The sequence below is a fragment of the Coregonus clupeaformis genome, chromosome 18 (assembly GCF_020615455.1).
Source record: "Coregonus clupeaformis isolate EN_2021a chromosome 18, ASM2061545v1, whole genome shotgun sequence".
NCBI lineage: Eukaryota > Metazoa > Chordata > Actinopteri > Salmoniformes > Salmonidae > Coregonus > Coregonus clupeaformis.
This window is the reverse complement of record NC_059209.1, coordinates 6,205,655-6,223,749: the sequence shown is the minus strand read 5'-3', so window position 1 is coordinate 6,223,749 and position 18,095 is coordinate 6,205,655. Positions and strand designations below refer to the sequence as shown.

The 18,095-nt window shown below is 41.1% G+C and overlaps 2 protein-coding genes across 3 annotated transcripts; one reads left to right on the top strand and one right to left on the bottom strand.

The window, feature by feature from the left end:
• Positions 1-4,768: 4,768 nt before the first annotated feature.
• LOC121573051 (4-galactosyl-N-acetylglucosaminide 3-alpha-L-fucosyltransferase 9-like) lies at positions 4,769-5,872 on the top strand. Its single transcript, XM_045226998.1, has one exon. The coding sequence runs from the start codon at positions 4,838-4,840 to the stop codon at positions 5,870-5,872; it is 1,035 nt and encodes a 344-aa protein (XP_045082933.1). The 5' UTR covers positions 4,769-4,837.
• Positions 5,873-13,364: 7,492 nt separating this feature from the next.
• pgap4 (post-GPI attachment to proteins GalNAc transferase 4) lies at positions 13,365-17,653 on the bottom strand. Of its 2 annotated transcripts, none has more exons than XM_041885087.2 (2): positions 17,427-17,653; positions 13,365-15,816 (listed from the first exon to the last, which is right to left on the bottom strand). In XM_041885087.2, the coding sequence occupies exon 2, from the start codon at positions 15,324-15,326 to the stop codon at positions 14,136-14,138; it is 1,191 nt and encodes a 396-aa protein (XP_041741021.2). In that variant the 5' UTR covers positions 15,327-15,816; positions 17,427-17,653; the 3' UTR covers positions 13,365-14,135. The 2 variants fall into 2 exon arrangements, with proteins under 2 accessions (XP_041741021.2, XP_041741020.2); XM_041885086.2 differs by lacking the exon at positions 17,427-17,653 and adding an exon at positions 16,312-16,536.
• Positions 17,654-18,095: the final 442 nt, after the last annotated feature.

The following is an 18,095-nucleotide window of genomic DNA, read 5'->3' as shown; positions in this document are numbered from 1 at the left end:
TGAAATCATGCCCAGTGGAATTAGAGTATGATAGCTAAGGAGATGGAGAAAATTCTGGCGTTTGATTGCAAATATACAGAGGGAGTCAAAAAGAGAACACACAGAAGGCTATTGTATAAAACACGTCTCCGGATTACATCTTCAAACTAAGGGCAACCATGGCATCCGTGACAGAGAGAGAGAAGCGTCCATCCATGTATACGGATAAAATAGTCTAGCTAGCTACATTTTCAGATATTGCACGTTTCTAATTTTGTCAGAAAGTTGTTTTCATTTCAAGTTGCCCTCCTGTAGCTCAGTTGGTAGAGCATGGCGCTTGCAATGCCAGGGTTGTGGGTTCGATTCCCACGGGGGGCCAGTATGAAAAATGTATGCACTCACTAACTGTAAGTCGCTCTGGATGTAAAAAAATGTAAAATGTAAGTTAAAGCGTACTGTTAGCTATCTAGCTAACGTTAGCTGGCTGGCTCACTAGCTAACGTTACATGTTTGATCTGTGTAGTAATATTATTCGTATCTTAGAGCCAGTTGCATTTCTAGTTATAGCCTAATGTTAGCTAGCTAGCTAACATTGAACCTGGTTGGTTAGCTACCTGCAGATTAATGCAGGGTAGTAACGTTATGAGTTGGGTTTATGGTTCATTGTTTAGCTAGCTACATGTCTAAACAAAAGACTCCACTATGCAAGTATCCATTTCAATAGAATGTTAATGATGTCACTGCGACAACTGTCTATAGACATAGCTGGTAAATTTGCTCTGGCTATCTACTCCGATTTCAGAGCACTCTCGTCTGTGTGCCAGAGCGCAGAATAATTGACGAATTTCCGAACATTCAACACCCATTGCATATTGCCAGTGTCAGTAGACGTTGGCAAAAAAGCACAATTAAATTGTTGCCAGCAGCACTGTTACAGTCACCAACGCTCTGGATAACATAAAAACAGCCAAACCAGCTCTGCTAGGGCGAGTAAAATGGTCAGAGTGAGCTGTTCTCTCATTTGTGTCTGGAAGTACACTACCGTTGAAATGTTTGGGGTCACTTAGAAATGTCCTTGTTTTCGAAAGAAAAGCAATTTTTTTGTCCATTAAAATAACATCAAATTGATCAGAAATACAGTGTAGACATTGTTAATGTTGTAAATGGCTATCGTAGCTGGAAACGGCTGATTGTTAATGGAATATCTACATAGGCGTACAGAGGCCCATTATCAGCAACCATCAGTCCTGTGCTCCAATGGCATGTTGTGTTTGCTAATCCAAGTTTATCATTTTAAAAGGCTAATTGATCATTAGAAAACCCTTTTGCAACTCTGCCTAGATGGTCAGCATTCCGGAGTCGCCTCTTCACTGTTGACGTTGAGACTGGTGTTTTGCGGGTAATATTTAATTAAGCTGCCTGTTGAGGACCTGTGAGGCATCTGTTTCTCAAACTAGACACTCTAATGTATTTGTCCTCTTGCTCAGTTGTGCACCGGGGCCTCCCACTCCTCTTTCTATTCTGGTTAGAGCCAGTTTGCGCTGTTCTGTGAAGGGAGTAGTACACAGCGTTGTACGAGATCTTCAGTTTCTTGCCAATTTCTCGCATGGAATAGCCTTCATGGTTCTCAGAACAAGAATAGACTGACGAGTTTCAGAAGAAAGTTATTTGTTTCTGGCCATTTTGAGCCTGTAATCGAACCCACAATTGCTGATGCTCCAGATACTCAACTAGTCTCAAGAAGGCCAGTTTTATTGCTTCTTTAATCAGTACAACAGTTTTCAGCTGTGCTAACATAATTGCAAAAGGGTTTTCTAATGATCAATAAGCCTTTTAAAATGATAAACTTGGATTAGCAAACACAACGTGCCATTGGAAGACAGGACTGATGGTTGCTGATAATGGGCCTCTGTACGCCTATGTAGATATTCCATCAAAAAGTATCCGTTTCCAGCTACAATAGCCATTTACAACATTAACAATGTCTACACTGTCTTCTGATCAATTTGATGTTATTTTAATGGACAAAAAAAATGATTTTCTTTTGAAAACAATGACATTTCTAAGTGACCCCAAACTTTTCAATGGTAGTGTAGCTGGCAAGCTAGCCAACATTAGCCAGTTAGCTTGGATGCTTGACTGCTGTTGTCAGAATGCTCAGATCAACCCTACTCCTCGGTCAGAGCGTCCAGTGTGCGCTCTGAATGCTCCGCTCTGAACGAACAATCTGGCACTCCAGATTGAATTTAGGAACACACCCGTAGTATAAACCAGCCTAGTCTTGAAATCTTTGGTTGTTTAGTACATGGCCTCACATGTGAATCCTTAAAGAGCTGGGTCTCGCTAAGGCTGAAGAGGGTGTGAACGATGCTGAATGGGTGTAGACAAAGAAGAGCTCTCCAGTAGGTTTACCAAAACATTCAAGGGCCATTTTCTCAAAAGTGAGTTTACAAGTTTATCAACTTTCAAAGCAGAATTACTTTCCCATTGTTCCTTAACTGTAGTGTATGATATACAATTTTCTAGCTCTGAGTCTCTCTAAACGGCTTGATCATTACACAGGTGCAACTTGTGCTGGGGACAATAAAAGGCCACTCTAAAACATGCAGTTTTGTCACACAACACAATGCCACAGATGTCTCAAGTTTTGAGGGCGCAGGCAATTGGCATGCTGACTGCAGGTATGTCCACCAGAGCTGTTGCCAGAGAAGTGAATGTTCATGTCTCTACTATAAGCCACCTCCAACATTGTTTTAGAGAATTTGGCAGTAGGTCCAACCAGCCTCACAACCGCAGACCAGGTGTATGGTGTTGTGTGGGCGAGCGGTTTGCTGATGTCAACGTTGTGAACAGAGTGCCCCATGGTGGCGGTGAGGTTATGGTATGGGCAGGCATAAGCTACGGACAACGAACACAATTGCATTTTATCGATGGCAATTTGAATGCACAGAAATACTGTGACGAGATCCTGAGGCCCATTGTGAGGCCCATTTTTTAAAAAGGTATCTGTGACCAACAGATGCATATCTATATTCCCAGTCACGTGAAATCCATAGATTAGGGCCTAATCAATTTATTTGATTTCCTCATATGAACTGTAACTCAGTAAAATCAATGAAATTGGTGCATGTTGCATTTATATTTTTGTTCAGTATAGAGTCACGTCTCCAACTAAACCAAAAATAAAAGTTCAAAAATAGGATTAAGCCAGTGGCTCAGATGAAACTATCCAAGCATTAGATACATCTCCTTTAAATGTTGATATTTGGTTGCTTGTCAACCAAACACAATTCAATATGACTTTTGTAATACAGTAAATAGCTTAAAGTTAAAGCTATTTTACAAACTAATTTAACAGTATTTATTCAACCTTAACATGAGTAACACATCCATGGTTACATTTTGAGGTTACTGTAACTATAAATGTCTTCTTATGTAATCATAGAAAGCTTGCATGCTCAAGATAGCATGCAAAGGTCGCAGGTCTGTGGAGATCTTCACAAATGCTATAATAATCTGCACAGAATCCCGAACAGCATTGCTCACTTGGACTATGTACTTTTAATATAATCTCAACTGCAATCCAGGTCATTTGGTTGTGCTATTATATAGATGAAGCACAGCGATAACATGTAAATTGTTGTATAAATACAACATTTCTGACATTGTATTCCCATTTGAACTTTGTTGTGCTTTTAAATGGTTGAAAAAGCAGTGATAACACATTTGGAATTCAACACACTTCTGACTTTCTTTTTGAGACGGTCAATAAAGGTTGAAATCTCATTAATCAACGTCTCAACCAAATATGACCCACATTTCCACGTTGAAATGACGCAGTGTGTCCAGTGGGCTAAGAGAATTAACTTCAATCACTATATAGTTGCCCAATTAGTTTACACTATCTTTCCTTAAACAGATCGTTTCCCTTTAATGTGGACATTTTATATAAGTGATTGATTGTGTTTTAAACCTTAACAAATTTCTGAACTAAATATCCGCAGAAGAAATTTCCAGACAAAGATACTCAATGCTTCAGCAAGGTCGGAGAGGAGTAGAAGATGCTCAGCCAACCACCTTGACGAGGTACAACCAACCACCTTGGATTAATCTTACTTTAATTTGCAATTATATTATGTTTGCCCTGTATTTTTTGTTTATTGTCTTTACTCTGTATTTGCCTCCAGGTGGAGCCAATAACCACAGTGCCCCTCATTGAGGGAAAATATTAAAATAAATTCTCCCCGCTTCTGACGTCACTGTTTATTAGCTGTGGGTAAAGAAGAAGTAACACAATGTGCCCTGCCTCCCCACATTTTCCCTGAATGAGAATGGGCGAGTTTGTTTTCCATGGCCGGAGTTTGTACATTTTATACCATTCCATTGGTCCTTAAGTGAAATCTCCACCCACCCAGGGCAACACAAAACGAACTCACCCAATGCTTCCGGTACTTGCTGTAAATGTATGTAGTTCCAACAGGATCTGCAAAGAGGAAATGTTAGTTATTAACTAATTACATAGAAACAGATTCCTGATGTGGCCAGGTATGTACTGAAATAATGTTTCCTCATTGGAAGTAGAATACATCTGATTTGTGGACTGAAACATTTTCAGCCTTAATAGCTCTTTGTTAACATGCTCATTATTGGTATTATGAGAAAGTTGTCTTACAGGTACAGGATGAGAGCAAAGTACTACGACTTTCTCCCATTGTTACAATCAGACAAGTTCCTAATGATACATTTTCTCTCTGTCTTTACAGGAGCCAAAATGCTGTCTATTATTTACCTTACTGGAGTTTTACATGTCATTCTGGTATCGATTATCAGTTTAGGAGGATTTGTGACGCTGTATTTAATGCATTATAGCTCGGCTCCATCTCTGTTCTGCCCTCCCCTGCCTGCTTTCCCACCTCAGTACTCAGAGCGACCCCAAGGCCAGCACAACAGCTCCTTGGCTAAGACCCTACCAGACAAGCCCATTATGCTGTTGTGGTTCTGGCCTGAACACTTCAGGTTTGACTTAAGCGATTGCGCCACTCTCTTCAACATTGATAGCTGTCTCCTGACTGATGACAGGTCAATGTACAACAAGGCAGACGGGGTGCTCATCTTTCACAAATCCATCAAGCGAGATTTATCCAACTTGCCTCGATCACCCCGGCCACCATTCCAGAAGTGGATCTGGTTCCATGTTGAATCCCCTACAAACACAAATAGGCTATCTGGTCTAGAGAACCTTTTTAATTTGACCTTGAGTTACCGGCAGGACGCAGACATCCCTATTCGTTGGCGCTTGACCGCAAGGAAAGGCCAGGGGGAGGATTTTGTGCTGCCCAAGAAGGATAAATTAGTTTGCTGGATTGTGGGTAACAATAACCCTGCCACTGGATCAGGCCAAAGGTATAACTATTACAGAGAACTTGTCAAACACATTAAGGTGGAAGTCTTTGGCAAGGCCTTTGGGCGTTTCATGAACTATGAGGACTACTACGATACCATCTCCAGCTGTAAGTTTTACCTTTCCTTTGAGAACTCAGTCCACAGAGACTACATCACTGAGAAGCTAAACGGACCACTTGCAGCAGGAACTGTACCAGTAGTACTGGGCCCACCCAGACAAAACTATGAGGACTTTGTCCCAGGAGATTCCTTCATCCATGTTAACGACTTTTCAGATGCGAAAGCCCTGGCAGAATTCCTCCTGAAGTTGGACAAGGATGAGGAGGCATATCTGCACTACTTTCAGTGGCGTGAACACTTCTCTGCTCAGCGCCATCTAATTCAACAGTATCACGAGTTCACCCAAGCTATTTGTTATGCCTGTGACCATGTGGGAACACATAAGGAGTACAGAGTTGTTCACGATCTTTACAAGTGGTATTTTGGTTAATCAGGCACTTACATGGGGTTTTGGCTCTGTACTCCAGGATTTGAAATGATACAATGATGAGTGAGAAAGTTACAGACGCACAAATATACCCCCAAGACATGCTAACCTCACCATTACAATAACAGGGGAGGTTCGCATTTTTTGGGGGGTATGATATTTATGCCTCTGTAACTTTCTCACTCTTCATTATACACGATTCATTAAGGATTATCCGTATTCATGGTAGCATCCACATTGTGTTTAAAAAAATTATATTCTTATTTACAATAAGAGTCTCTCCAAAATGACACAATACATTATTTACCATTCCTTTCTATTGGGCAAATTTTTTTTGAAACACAACCAAAACAAACAGAAAATGCATACAAGTTTGTAGAGTCACAAGTTTGATGTAATCATTGTGTGCTAGGAATATGGGACCAAATACTAAACTTTTGACTAATACACATAAGTGAATATGTCCCAATACTTTTGGTCCCCTAAAATGGGGGGGACTATGTACAAAAAGTGCTTTAATTTCTAAACGGTTTACCCGATATGGATGAAAATACACTCAAATTAAAACTGACAGTCTGCAATTTAATTATATCATTTCAAATCCAAAGTGCTGGAGTAGAGCCAAAACAACAAGATATTGTCACTGTCCCAATACTTTTGGAACTCACTGTATAATCATATAAAAACACACACATATATATATATTAGGGCTGTCAAATGATTAAAATTTTTAATCAAATTAATCAGAATTTTCAGTGGATTAATCATGATTAATCACTATTTGCAATTACACCTGAATCCTAACCATTTTTTTTCTGAAATGCATACCAAAAGATAAATAACAGGACACAGATACATAATTTTCATATTATGTCTGTTTATTAACACAGCCAAATAATGGTGTTTTAAATCAAGCTGAAACATACTACACACTATAATATTTGTCTTTGTAATGTTCCATCACTTCCTCTTTGGCATTCCTCTTAACCAGGATGTACAATTTACAGTATTCAATTGAACAGAAAGCAATAAATGTAGTCAAATCATAACAGTGACCTACCACATTTTTGCACAATTTGAGTCATCTGTGGAAAAAAACATTTTCAATAAAACTTTTAAATCAAACCAAAGAACAATCTTTTACCTTTTCCTCCATTCTTTAATCCAGTTGCTCAAAAAATCCAGTTGCTAACTACTATAACATGTTGCACTGAAACTGGTCTTTTGTTTGAACATCACCTTTCAAATCTACTGAGCTTCATCATCTTTCAGCCAGTTGCTGAGGCAAACTAACTTGTTCACATTTTCTGAAAGTAAAGCTGACCTTTTCTTGTTCACAATGTGACCTGCAACTGAGAAAAGTCGTTCACAGGGAACAGTGGTTGCAGGAGTGGCTAGATATTTGTGAGCTAGTGAGGCCAGCTTCTCATGGGCTCCTGAATGAGATGCCCACCACCTCAAGGGGCAGTCCTCCAATTTAATGGTGGGCTCTGCTCTGTACCTCTGTATGGCAGGTTGGACCTCTTCATCTTCTGATTCTGAATCTGAGCCCATTTGCAGAAGGCTGATTTTCTTCCTGGGTGGCCCATCATCATGTGTCTGTGAAGACCTTCTGGGTGATTCTTGTTGCAGCATCCCTTCAAGTGTGGTCCACACCTCTTCCCTGTCTGTCTTGGGCAGGCATTTCAAGTCTTTGAAACGAGGATCCAAAACTGTAGCAATCTGGAGCCATGCATTGTTGAGCTGTTCTTGACGGGATGCTAGGTCCTCCTTGAACTTGGTCTTGAATCTCACCACATATGCAGGGTCCTCATCACAGGCTTCTATCTTGAGACGCAAGTGGCAGAGAGAAGGTAGTACCACAGAACAGGAGACATAGGCCTCTCCACCCAGGAGCTCAGTTACATACCTACGCACACAAACACACACATGCACACAGAGACAGTGTATTATTAGAACAGTGGTTATCAACATATTATTATTATTATTATTATTATTATTATCATCATTATTTTTTACATAGATACATGTTATTGATATTTGACTTGGTTTAATTCATTCCAGAAAATAATCAAAGCGATGTTATTTGATAAGTTACAGACTGATTTACCTGCATGGCTCTAGAAGTGTCTCCAGCCTCTGCAGTTTATCCCACTCTGCTGCGGTCGGCAAAACGAGTTTGTGCTCCTGATTGTCCAGGGCTGCGATGACAGAATCTGACGGCCCAGCAAACGCATGTTTGGCGTTGACATGGTACTTCAAGCTTGAACAGCTCCGGTGAAATTGAAACTCCTTCTTACAAATCTTGCAAATAACCTTGTACTTGTTAACTGTACCATCATCATTCTTTTTATATTTGAATCCGTCAATAGGCCCACTTTGCTCACCTTGCTCCATCTCGCCTCTAGCTCCCAACCACTTTCCTGACCTGAATAATTTGTCACACTGCGCATGCGTGAAATGCGTTAAAAAAATTGACGTAATTAACAGCAAACAACTAATTAACGTCGTTAACGCGCTATTTTTGACAGCCCTAATATATATATATATATATTTATTGTGTGTGTGTAGGTAGCTATTACCACCATACCAGAGCAAACCAGGAATCCCTCAGAGACATCTATAACATGCGAGTGAGGAAGAAGGGGGAACAAATAGCCTTGGACACCACACACACACACCACTAGTACAACCCCCCACCCACCCCGAATCAAATAGAAATAAGGCAGCAGCATCTATTTTTTTGCCTAAATCTATCAAACCCCTCAACCCATGGACGGAAAAAAAAACATTTTAGTATAAGGCTGTAATGTAACAAAATTGTGAAAAAGTCAGGGGATCTGAATACTTTCTGAACGCTATATATACAGTACGCTCAATATACAGTATATATACTGTGTATAGAGTGCGTTCGGAAAGTATTCAGATCCCTTGAATTTTTCCACATTTTGTTACGTTACAGCCTTATTCTAAAATTGATTAAATTGTTTTTTCCCCTCATCAATCTACACACAATAACCCATAATGACAAAGCAAAAACAGTTTTTTAGAAATCTTAGCAAATGTATTAAAATAAATGAGCTGAAATAAAAAAGACCCAGAAATGTTCAAATGTTGTGCACAAATTTGTTTACATCACTGTTAGTGAGCATTTCTCCAAGATAATCCATCCACCTGACAGGTGTGGCATATCAAGAAGTTGATTAAACAGCCTGATCATTACACAGGTGTATCTTGTGCTGGGGACAATAAAAGGCCACCCTAAAATGTGCAGTTTTGTCACACAACACAACGCCACAGATGTCTCAAATTTTGAGGAAGTGTGCAATTGGCATGCTGACTGCAGGAATGTCCACCAGAACTGTTGCCAGAGAATTTAATGTTAATTTCTCTATCAAAATACGTTCAACCGGCCTCACAACCGCAGACCACGTGTAAATCATCACATTTTATTGGTCACATACACGTGTTTAGCAGATGTTATTGCGGGTGTAGTGAAATGCTTGTGCTTCTAGCTCCGACAGTGCAGTAATACCTAACAATGTGTATGGCGTCGTGTGGGCGAGCGGTTTGCTGATGGTGGTCACACCAGATACGGACTGGTTTTCTAATCCACGCCTCTACCTTTCTTTGTTGTCGTTATCTGTGACCAACAGATGCATATTTGTATTCCCAGTCATGTGAAATCCATAGATTAGGGCCTAATCAATTTATTTCAATTATCTGATTTCCTTATATGAACTGTAACTCAGTAAAATCTTTAAAATTGTTGCATGTTGCATTTATATTTTTGTTCAGTATAAGTAACTAACTACGTGTACATACACTGTCCCTGTTTATGTAGTCTCACAATAACATACCTATCAACGCTGTATTATCATTCTGAAGAAATGGGCATTAGTCTTCTGGAGTCGAGGCTAATGCTTATTTAACTACTATGTAAACTGGTATATACAGTACCAGTTAAACGTTTGGAGACACCTACTCATTCCAGGGATTTTCTTTATTTGTACTATTTTCTACATTGTAGAATAATAGTGAAGACATCAAAACGATGAAATAACACATATGGAATCATGTAGTAACCAAAAAAATAAAAATAATCAATATATATTTTATATTTGAGATTATTCAATGTAGACACCCTTTGCCTTGATGACAGCTTTGCACACTCTTGGCATTCTCTCAACCAGCTTCATGAGGTAGTCACCTGGAATGCATTTCAATTAACAGGTGTGCCTTGTTAAAAGTTAATTTGTGGAATTTCTTTCCTTCTTAACGCATTTCAGCCAATCAGTTGTGTTGTGACAAGGTAGGGGTGGTATACCGAAGATAGCCCTATTTGGTAAAAGACCAAGTCCATATTATGGCAAGAAGAGCTCAAATAAGCAAAAAGAAACGACAGTCCATCATTACTTTAAGACAAGAAGGTCAGTCAATACAGAAAATGTCAAGAACTTTGAAAGTTTATTCAAGTGCAGTTGCAAAAACCTTCAAGCACTATGATGAAACTGTCTCTCATGAGGACCACCACAGGAAAGGATGACCCAGAGTTACCTCTGCTGCAGAGGATATGTTTTAGAGTTAACTGCACCTCAGATTGCAGCCCAAATAAATGCTTAACAGAGTTCAAGTAACAGACACATCTCAACATCAACTGTTCAGAGGAGACTGCGTTAATCAGGCCTTCATGGTCGAATTGCTGCAAAGAAACCACTACTAAAGGACACCAATAATAAGAAGAGACTTGCTTGGGCCAAGAAACACGAGCAAGGGACATTAGACCGGTGGAAATCTGTCCTTTGGTCTGATGAGTCCAAATTTGAGGTTTTTGGTTCCAACCGCCATGTCTTAGTGAGATGCAGAGTAGGTGAACGGATGATCTCCGCATGTGTGGTTCCCACCGTGAAGCATGGAGGAGGTGGTGTGATGGTGCTTTGCTGGTGACACTGATTTATTTAGAGATGGTTTGGGATGAGTTGGACCACAGAGTGAAGGACTGTTGGAAAAGCATTCCTCATGAAGCTGGTTGTTGGTCATCAAGGCAAAGGGTGGCTACTTTGAAGAATCTCAAATATAAAATATATTTTGATTTGTTTAACACTTTTTTGGTTACTTCATGATTCCATATGTGTTATTTCATAGTTTTGATGTCTTCACTATTATTCTACAATGTAGAAAATAGTAAAATTAAAGAAAAACCTTTGAATGAGTAGGTGTGTCCAAACTTTTGACTGGTACTGTAGGTATAGGGAGGGGCACATCAAAAAGTGGGAGAACTTGTTTTACAAACAGGTCTATTAGTTAAACATTCCATCCAAACTCGATGTTACAATTAAGTATTGGCAACCATTTTTTACATAATATGTATTCTTTTAATAGGAGTGTGTTACATGTAGAGTGTAGTATTGAAAAAACTGAGTGATAAAACACACATGGATGCTAGTTATACAGTGACTGATGTCAACATGATATAGTTAATTAGAAAGTACAATGTAAACCAAATCTCACATTTATTCAACAATATGATTGGTTAATCCGTTTAATAGCTTTCATAGACACTGAGTGTACAAAACATTAAGAACACCTTCCTAATATTGAGTTGCACCCCTTTTTGCCCTTAGAACAGCCCGAATTCGTCGGGGCATGGACTCTACAAGGTGTCGAAAGCGTTCTACAGGGATACTGGCCCATGTTGACGCCAATGCTTTCCACAGTTGTGTCAAGTTGGCTGGATGTCCTTTGGGTGGTGGACCATTCCTGATACACACGGGAAACTGTGGAGCGTGAAAAACCTAGCAGCGTTCACCAGGATTAACCTAGTCAGTCTATGTCATGGAAAGAGCACCTGTTCCTAATGTTTTGTACACTCAGTGTACAGCATGTATTATGTAAGCACACAGTATCAAATCACTAAAAAAAATACTAAGGGATATACAGTATGTTATAGTATACAGTGGGGAAAAAAAGTATTTAGTCAGCCACCAATTGTGCAAGTTCTCCCACTTAAAAAGATGAGAGAGGCCTGTAATTTTCATCATAGGTACACGTCAACTATGACAGACAAATTGAGAAGAAAAAAATCCAGAAAATCACATTGTAGGATTTTTAATTAATTTATTTGCAAATTATGGTGGAAAATAAGTATTTGGTCACCTACAAACAAGCAAGATTTCTGGCTCTCACAGACCTGTAACTTCTTCTTTAAGAGGCTCCTCTGTCCTCCACTCGTTACCTGTATTAATGGCACCTGTTTGAACTTGTTATCAGTATAAAAGACACCTGTCCACAACCTCAAACAGTCACACACCAAACTCCACTATGGCCAAGACCAAAGAGCTGTCAAAGGACACCAGAAACAAAATTGTAGACCTGCACCAGGCTGGGAAGACTGAATCTGCAATAGGTAAGCAGCTTGGTTTGAAGAAATCAACTGTGGGAGCAATTATTAGGAAATGGAAGACATACAAGACCACTGATAATCTCCCTCGATCTGGGGCTCCACGCAAGATCTCACCCCGTGGGGTCAAAATGATCACAAGAACGGTGAGCAAAAATCCCAGAACCACACGGGGGGACCTAGTGAATAACCTGCAGAGAGCTGGGACCAAAGTAACAAAGCCTACCATCAGTAACACACTACGCCGCCAGGGACTCAAATCCTGCAGTGCCAGACGTGTCCCCCTGCTTAAGCCAGTACATGTCCAGGCCCGTCTGAAGTTTGCTAGAGTTCATTTGGATGATCCAGAAGAGGATTGAGAGAATGTCATATGGTCAGATGAAACCAAAATATAACTTTTTGGTAAAAACTCAACTCGTCGTGTTTGGAGGACAAAGAATGCTGAGTTGCATCCAAAGAACACCATACCTACTGTGAAGCATGGGGGTGGAAACATCATGCTTTGGGGCTGTTTTTCTGCAAAGGGACCAGGACGACTGATCCGTGTAAAGGAAAGAATGAATGGGGCCATGTATTGTGAGATTTTGAGTGAAAACCTCCTTCCATCAGCAAGGGCATTGAAGATTAAACGTGGCTGGGTCTTTCAGCATGACAATGATCCCAAACACACCGCCCGGGCAACGAAGGAGTGGCTTCGTAAGAAGCATTTCAAGGTCCTGGAGTGGCCTAGCCAGTCTCCAGATCTCAACCCCATAGAAAATCTTTGGAGGGAGTTGAAAGTCCGTGTTGCCCAGCGACAGCCCCAAAACATCACTGCTCTAGAGGAGATCTGCATGGAGGAATGGGCCAAAATACCAGCAACAGTGTGTAAAAACCTTGTGAAGACTTACAGAAAACGTTTGACCTGTGTCATTGCCAACAAAGGGTATATAACAAAGTATTGAGAAACTTTTGTTATTGACCAAATACTTATTTTCCACCATAATTTGCAAATAAATTCATAAAAAATCCTACAAATGAGATTTTCTGGATATTTTTTTCTCATTTTGTCTGTCATAGTGTACGTGTACCTATGATGAAAATTACAGGCCTCTGTCATCTTCTTAAGTGGGAGAACTTGCACAATTGGTGGCTGACTAAACACTTTTTTCCCCCACTGTATCTTGACATATTTAATAGTTTTTCTTTCAGACATTCAAAGTGTCAGACATTCAAAGTGTCACAGTCCAGCGATATTGCCATTGTCCAATGGTTAAATTAGATTTTAACAACCTATTGCAGTTGTTAACCCTTTGATTATCAGTTGCCTTAGTTCAACAACTATAGCAACCCGTTTTGGTATTTTACATGATACATCTCATCTGAACCTTCAGGGGATATGCAGTACATGGTTATGCCAACATAGAACATAATGTATTCCAAAGTGTACCCAATGTGTGTGGAGTGTACCCAAATATTGCATGAGAGAAATAGATCTTGCCTAGATGGGTGAAATAGATCAATTTGTAAAATGGGTAAAATCTTACAGTAGGCTGGAGAGAGACCTCCTTCAATATCCATCAAGGACGATCATTACAGGCACCATTGGTTGGATTTGGGTATATGTCAGGGATGCTAGCATAGTGCTATGCATCCCTATGGAGTGTTAGGTAGCCCTGTGTGGTGATATTCAGTCATTTTCTAAAAGGATTCGGGTCAATTCCATTTCAATTCAGTCAATTCCGTTGACTTCCTGAGGTGAAATGGAATTGTCTCCAAACCTGATGAAATGGCACCCTATTCCCTACATGCCCTACTTTTGACCAGAGCTCTATTGGCCCTAATAGTGCAATCTGGGATGCAGCCTCAGACCTCTTCAGTTGTTCTTCAAAGAAGTCTAGGCCTGGATGGGTTGGCCCTGACTGAGGAGAAAGCCCCGATGTGGGAGACCAGGTTGGGCTCTAGGCTGTGCGCTCTCTCTCCGGTTATAGTCCGAGCCATCTGATACAGAACCATGTCCTTAGCGTTGCCCTTGACGCAGAACGATCCGTCCAGGTACTCCGCCGCCCTGAGGGATGAGTTACCCGGAAACAGCATAGCAGGCGTGCAGCACTCGGTCGCCGGGGACACGGCATAGAGCTGCGGCGAGAAGCGCCGTGCCTCGAGTAGGTAGTGCCGGCCCGCCAGCTCTACGGCAACCATGATGTACAAGGTGAGGAAGAGGAGGTGGGTGGTGGAGAGGGAGAAAGAGAAAGGTGAACCGTGACTAAGGGTTAGGAGGAGTGCGGTAGCCCCGACTAGTCCGAGTCCCACCCATTCCAGGATACGGTAGGGTTCGGGGTTCCAGTAGCGCTGCAGCCTCTCCGGGTGGTAGAGCTTGACGTAGAGGGTATGGAGGGCGAAGCGCCGCGAGAGCAAATCTCGGATCACGGCAAAGAAGTCCGCCCCGGGTAGTGCGTCGTCCTCGAGGACTATCACATTTTTGGGCCTTGCCAGCTCCCATCCTTTCCGCAGACAGTAGACGTAGTCCCTCTTCTCCTTCTCAAAGGTGTTGACGTGAGCCCGGTTCTTCCACTGCTCCTCCAGGGACCGCCGCACCACCAGGAACTGGCTCTCCAGCAGCGCCACATCCTCATTGTCCAGGGGACCGCTTTCCACGTCGCACACCAGCACCTCGGCGCAACGCCGCCCCTCGCCGCATCCTCTCAGGAGGGACGCCAGCCGCTGCATCACTTGAAGCAGGTAGTGAAATTCCTTGCCCTCCGTTCGCCTGGCCGTTACCACAGTGATCAACAGCTCGGATCCCTTGGTGATGTTGGCAAAGCCAGACGACCCGGTGGTAGACCGTGATGCCTCCCAGAATTCCAAAGCCTCGTGCCCTCTCTCGTAGCTCTCCGCTAGAAACTCATCGCTCATGTCATTCAAGTACATCGATTTAATGTAGTAGTAGGAATAGAGTAGCCTGTGGCAGCACAACGGCAGTACGATGCCAAACGTTACGATACATAAAACTAGTCCTTGGGCAACAGGGCTGGACCACCGTAAATGCTGGCTCGCCAGAGCTTTCCATCGAGGCATTGGTAAAGATGAGTATTGTCGTGTTGAGTAAAAAAAGTAGTAGAAAAAAGATTCAGGTCTCAATAATGATTTCACAACCTTTATGTAAAAGGGGATGTTTGCTCTGAGCTGTTTGCAATGTTAGGGTTGGGCAACACCTTTGGACAACTGTTACTTTCCAGGTTGGCGGTGTGTAAGAGGTGTGGTGGCTAATGGCTAACTAGTCTAGTAAAAACTGACGTCAAACAACAAACACCTACACAGAGCAACCAGACTGGAACAGCAAAAAAAACTCTGTACGCAAAGAATTGATATGGTTGCTTTTCATAGCTTTCATCCTTCCAGCAAAATGTGTACAAAAGTAGATATCCACATTTGATATTGTCCAAGTATCTCTGGCCAAGGAAAAGCCAAGAAAAAGTATCCAACTTCTACAAAAACGACCATCTACAAACACTGCTGCTACCTGCAGCATTCCACGGTTCCATAAGAGCTCATATTCCAGGAGAATCTATAAAAAAAGAATTTCATTAATTTTGTTCAGGCTATTCAAAATGGAGGCACACCCAAATAGCATGAATAGCCAGGTGTAGACTACACAAAAGCTTCAACTACTGTATGGCAACATTAACTATTTAATTAAAAGTCACGTCCGACCTTACAGTGTATAGCTTATGCTTACATCATCCATTGTTTTTAGGCATTCTATCGCTGTGTGAACCAATAACATTACAGCGCGATACAAATTCGTTTGATAGTACATTTTAAAATTAGTTCGGTAACAAGCGAGTTTGTGCCACACTTTACCTGGCTATTGCTACAGCACAAGATTGTGCAGAATCGGGTCAACATTCAGAGAATAGAAAGATCAACATAAGCCTATTTCCTTTACTAATAGGCTACTGTGCTGTCCAGGAACAAATAGCAGCAAAACATTAAACATTATTTTCCTGAGTCTATAATGCGTTAGATATATTGTGGAAGCAACAAATAAACAGTTCCTCACCGTAACTTCCAATGTGGCAACATAGTTTCTACATGGCTGAGGTCACATAGTTTCTAAGTGGCTGCAGTAGCTAGAATCAAGGGTTATGTTCCAAAATGCGCACTTAATTAAGTTCTGCATTATTTTAAATGGCGATCTTCCAACAACACCTGATGCCTTTTACATCGTGAAGTATTTCTTTACGTCGTACGTCATTTTCACGGAGTCTTGCCCCGCTACTGAACTGACAAGCGTAGTCACAGATAGAACAATGAGACAGATATTTAACCGGATGTATAAGTGTGAAGCATCCGGTTGGCGTACCCACTCACTACATAATATGGTAATGAGAGGAAGCCCAGTGGCCCGCAGTGGGAGAAGATTGAGCTAGATTTATTTTGGCCGACATTATGCAAATGTTCTCATCGATGAAACGTTTGATCTCAAGGTTTCCAAAACTAAAATATGTTACGAACAGAGTGGACTACGTTTTGTAGATTTTAGGCTTTGCCAATATATTTTTTAAAATTGCATTGTTTAGAAGGATTGCAAGGGCGAATTGGGTTATTGCACGCACGCACTCTACGCACGCGTTCCCTGACAGAAATATGCAAATACATGTACGAACGCACCAACTGGATCTCGCTAACTCGTACTGGGCTCTGACCCCCTCCTTGCTTGTTCTGCCCACTAAGACTAATTTGTTCACATTGGAAACGACAGGCTGTGGTCTAGCTTATAACAATCTTTGGTGAAGTGTATCACTGTCGCAAAATTGAGGAGAGCCTGTCTCTCGTCATATTGCATTTATTTTGGGATATTACAAAATATGACCTTTTCGTTCAAGATAAAGGATAAATATATAGCTTGAGGTTATAATAAAACATGTTTTGTTTAGTTACTTTTCCCTTAACTTGTTTCTCTACCTTTATAGCAAGTCAAGATAGCTTGCACTGCAGAGCAGCTAGCTAAAGCTAGGCTAGGTTGAAGGTACCATTGTAGCTAGCGACCTCCACCTAATAATTATCAAAAACAAACGGCATTACTATCACAAAAGTTGAATGGGAGGCAATATAATATAACTGGCTTAAAATACAATGTGTATTATTTAACAATACTATTAAAATAGTACTCACTTTAAGGAATGGGTAATTGTTCACAACAAGTTGCTAGCTACCCCATAAAGCCATCACCTAAAACCACATATTCCATCTCCTTCTGTGATTTGGTAACTTCCTGTTCTTCGACAGCTGGACTAAAGACGAGGCAAAGTTAGAAAATGTCAAAGTATGCGCCATTCGTCTCGCAACGGAGCCTTCAACCGCAAGGGGATGTCCCCATTGAAATGCATGACATCCTGTGGGGGGTGATACGTGCCAGAATTAAGCCTAGGCAACTGTACCATCGTGTGGCTGTCGCCTAACATTGAACGTCTGACTGACATGACACCAGCGTGTTAATGAAAGTCATAAGGTGCATAGTTTATATTAATTACATCTCAACCATAAATGTTCGAAACGTACCGTTTTCCCCGTGCAAACCGACATTCCGAAGTAGCCACCTTGAGCTGTAGCCTACGGCTTGTGTATTTTCTGTTATCGCTAATGGCCTACAAAAGATGTCCAATCTATAGGTCATCTGTCTTTCCCTCAACACCGCATGGTATGTTATCTTATCTTGCTGTATACAGATCTAAATGTTGTTAGCCAAACACAGACTGTGTTTTTACCAGTTCCCAGTAGCCTACAGTAGTGGTCAAATGTTTTGAGAATTACACAAATACTAATTTTCACAAAGTCTGCTGC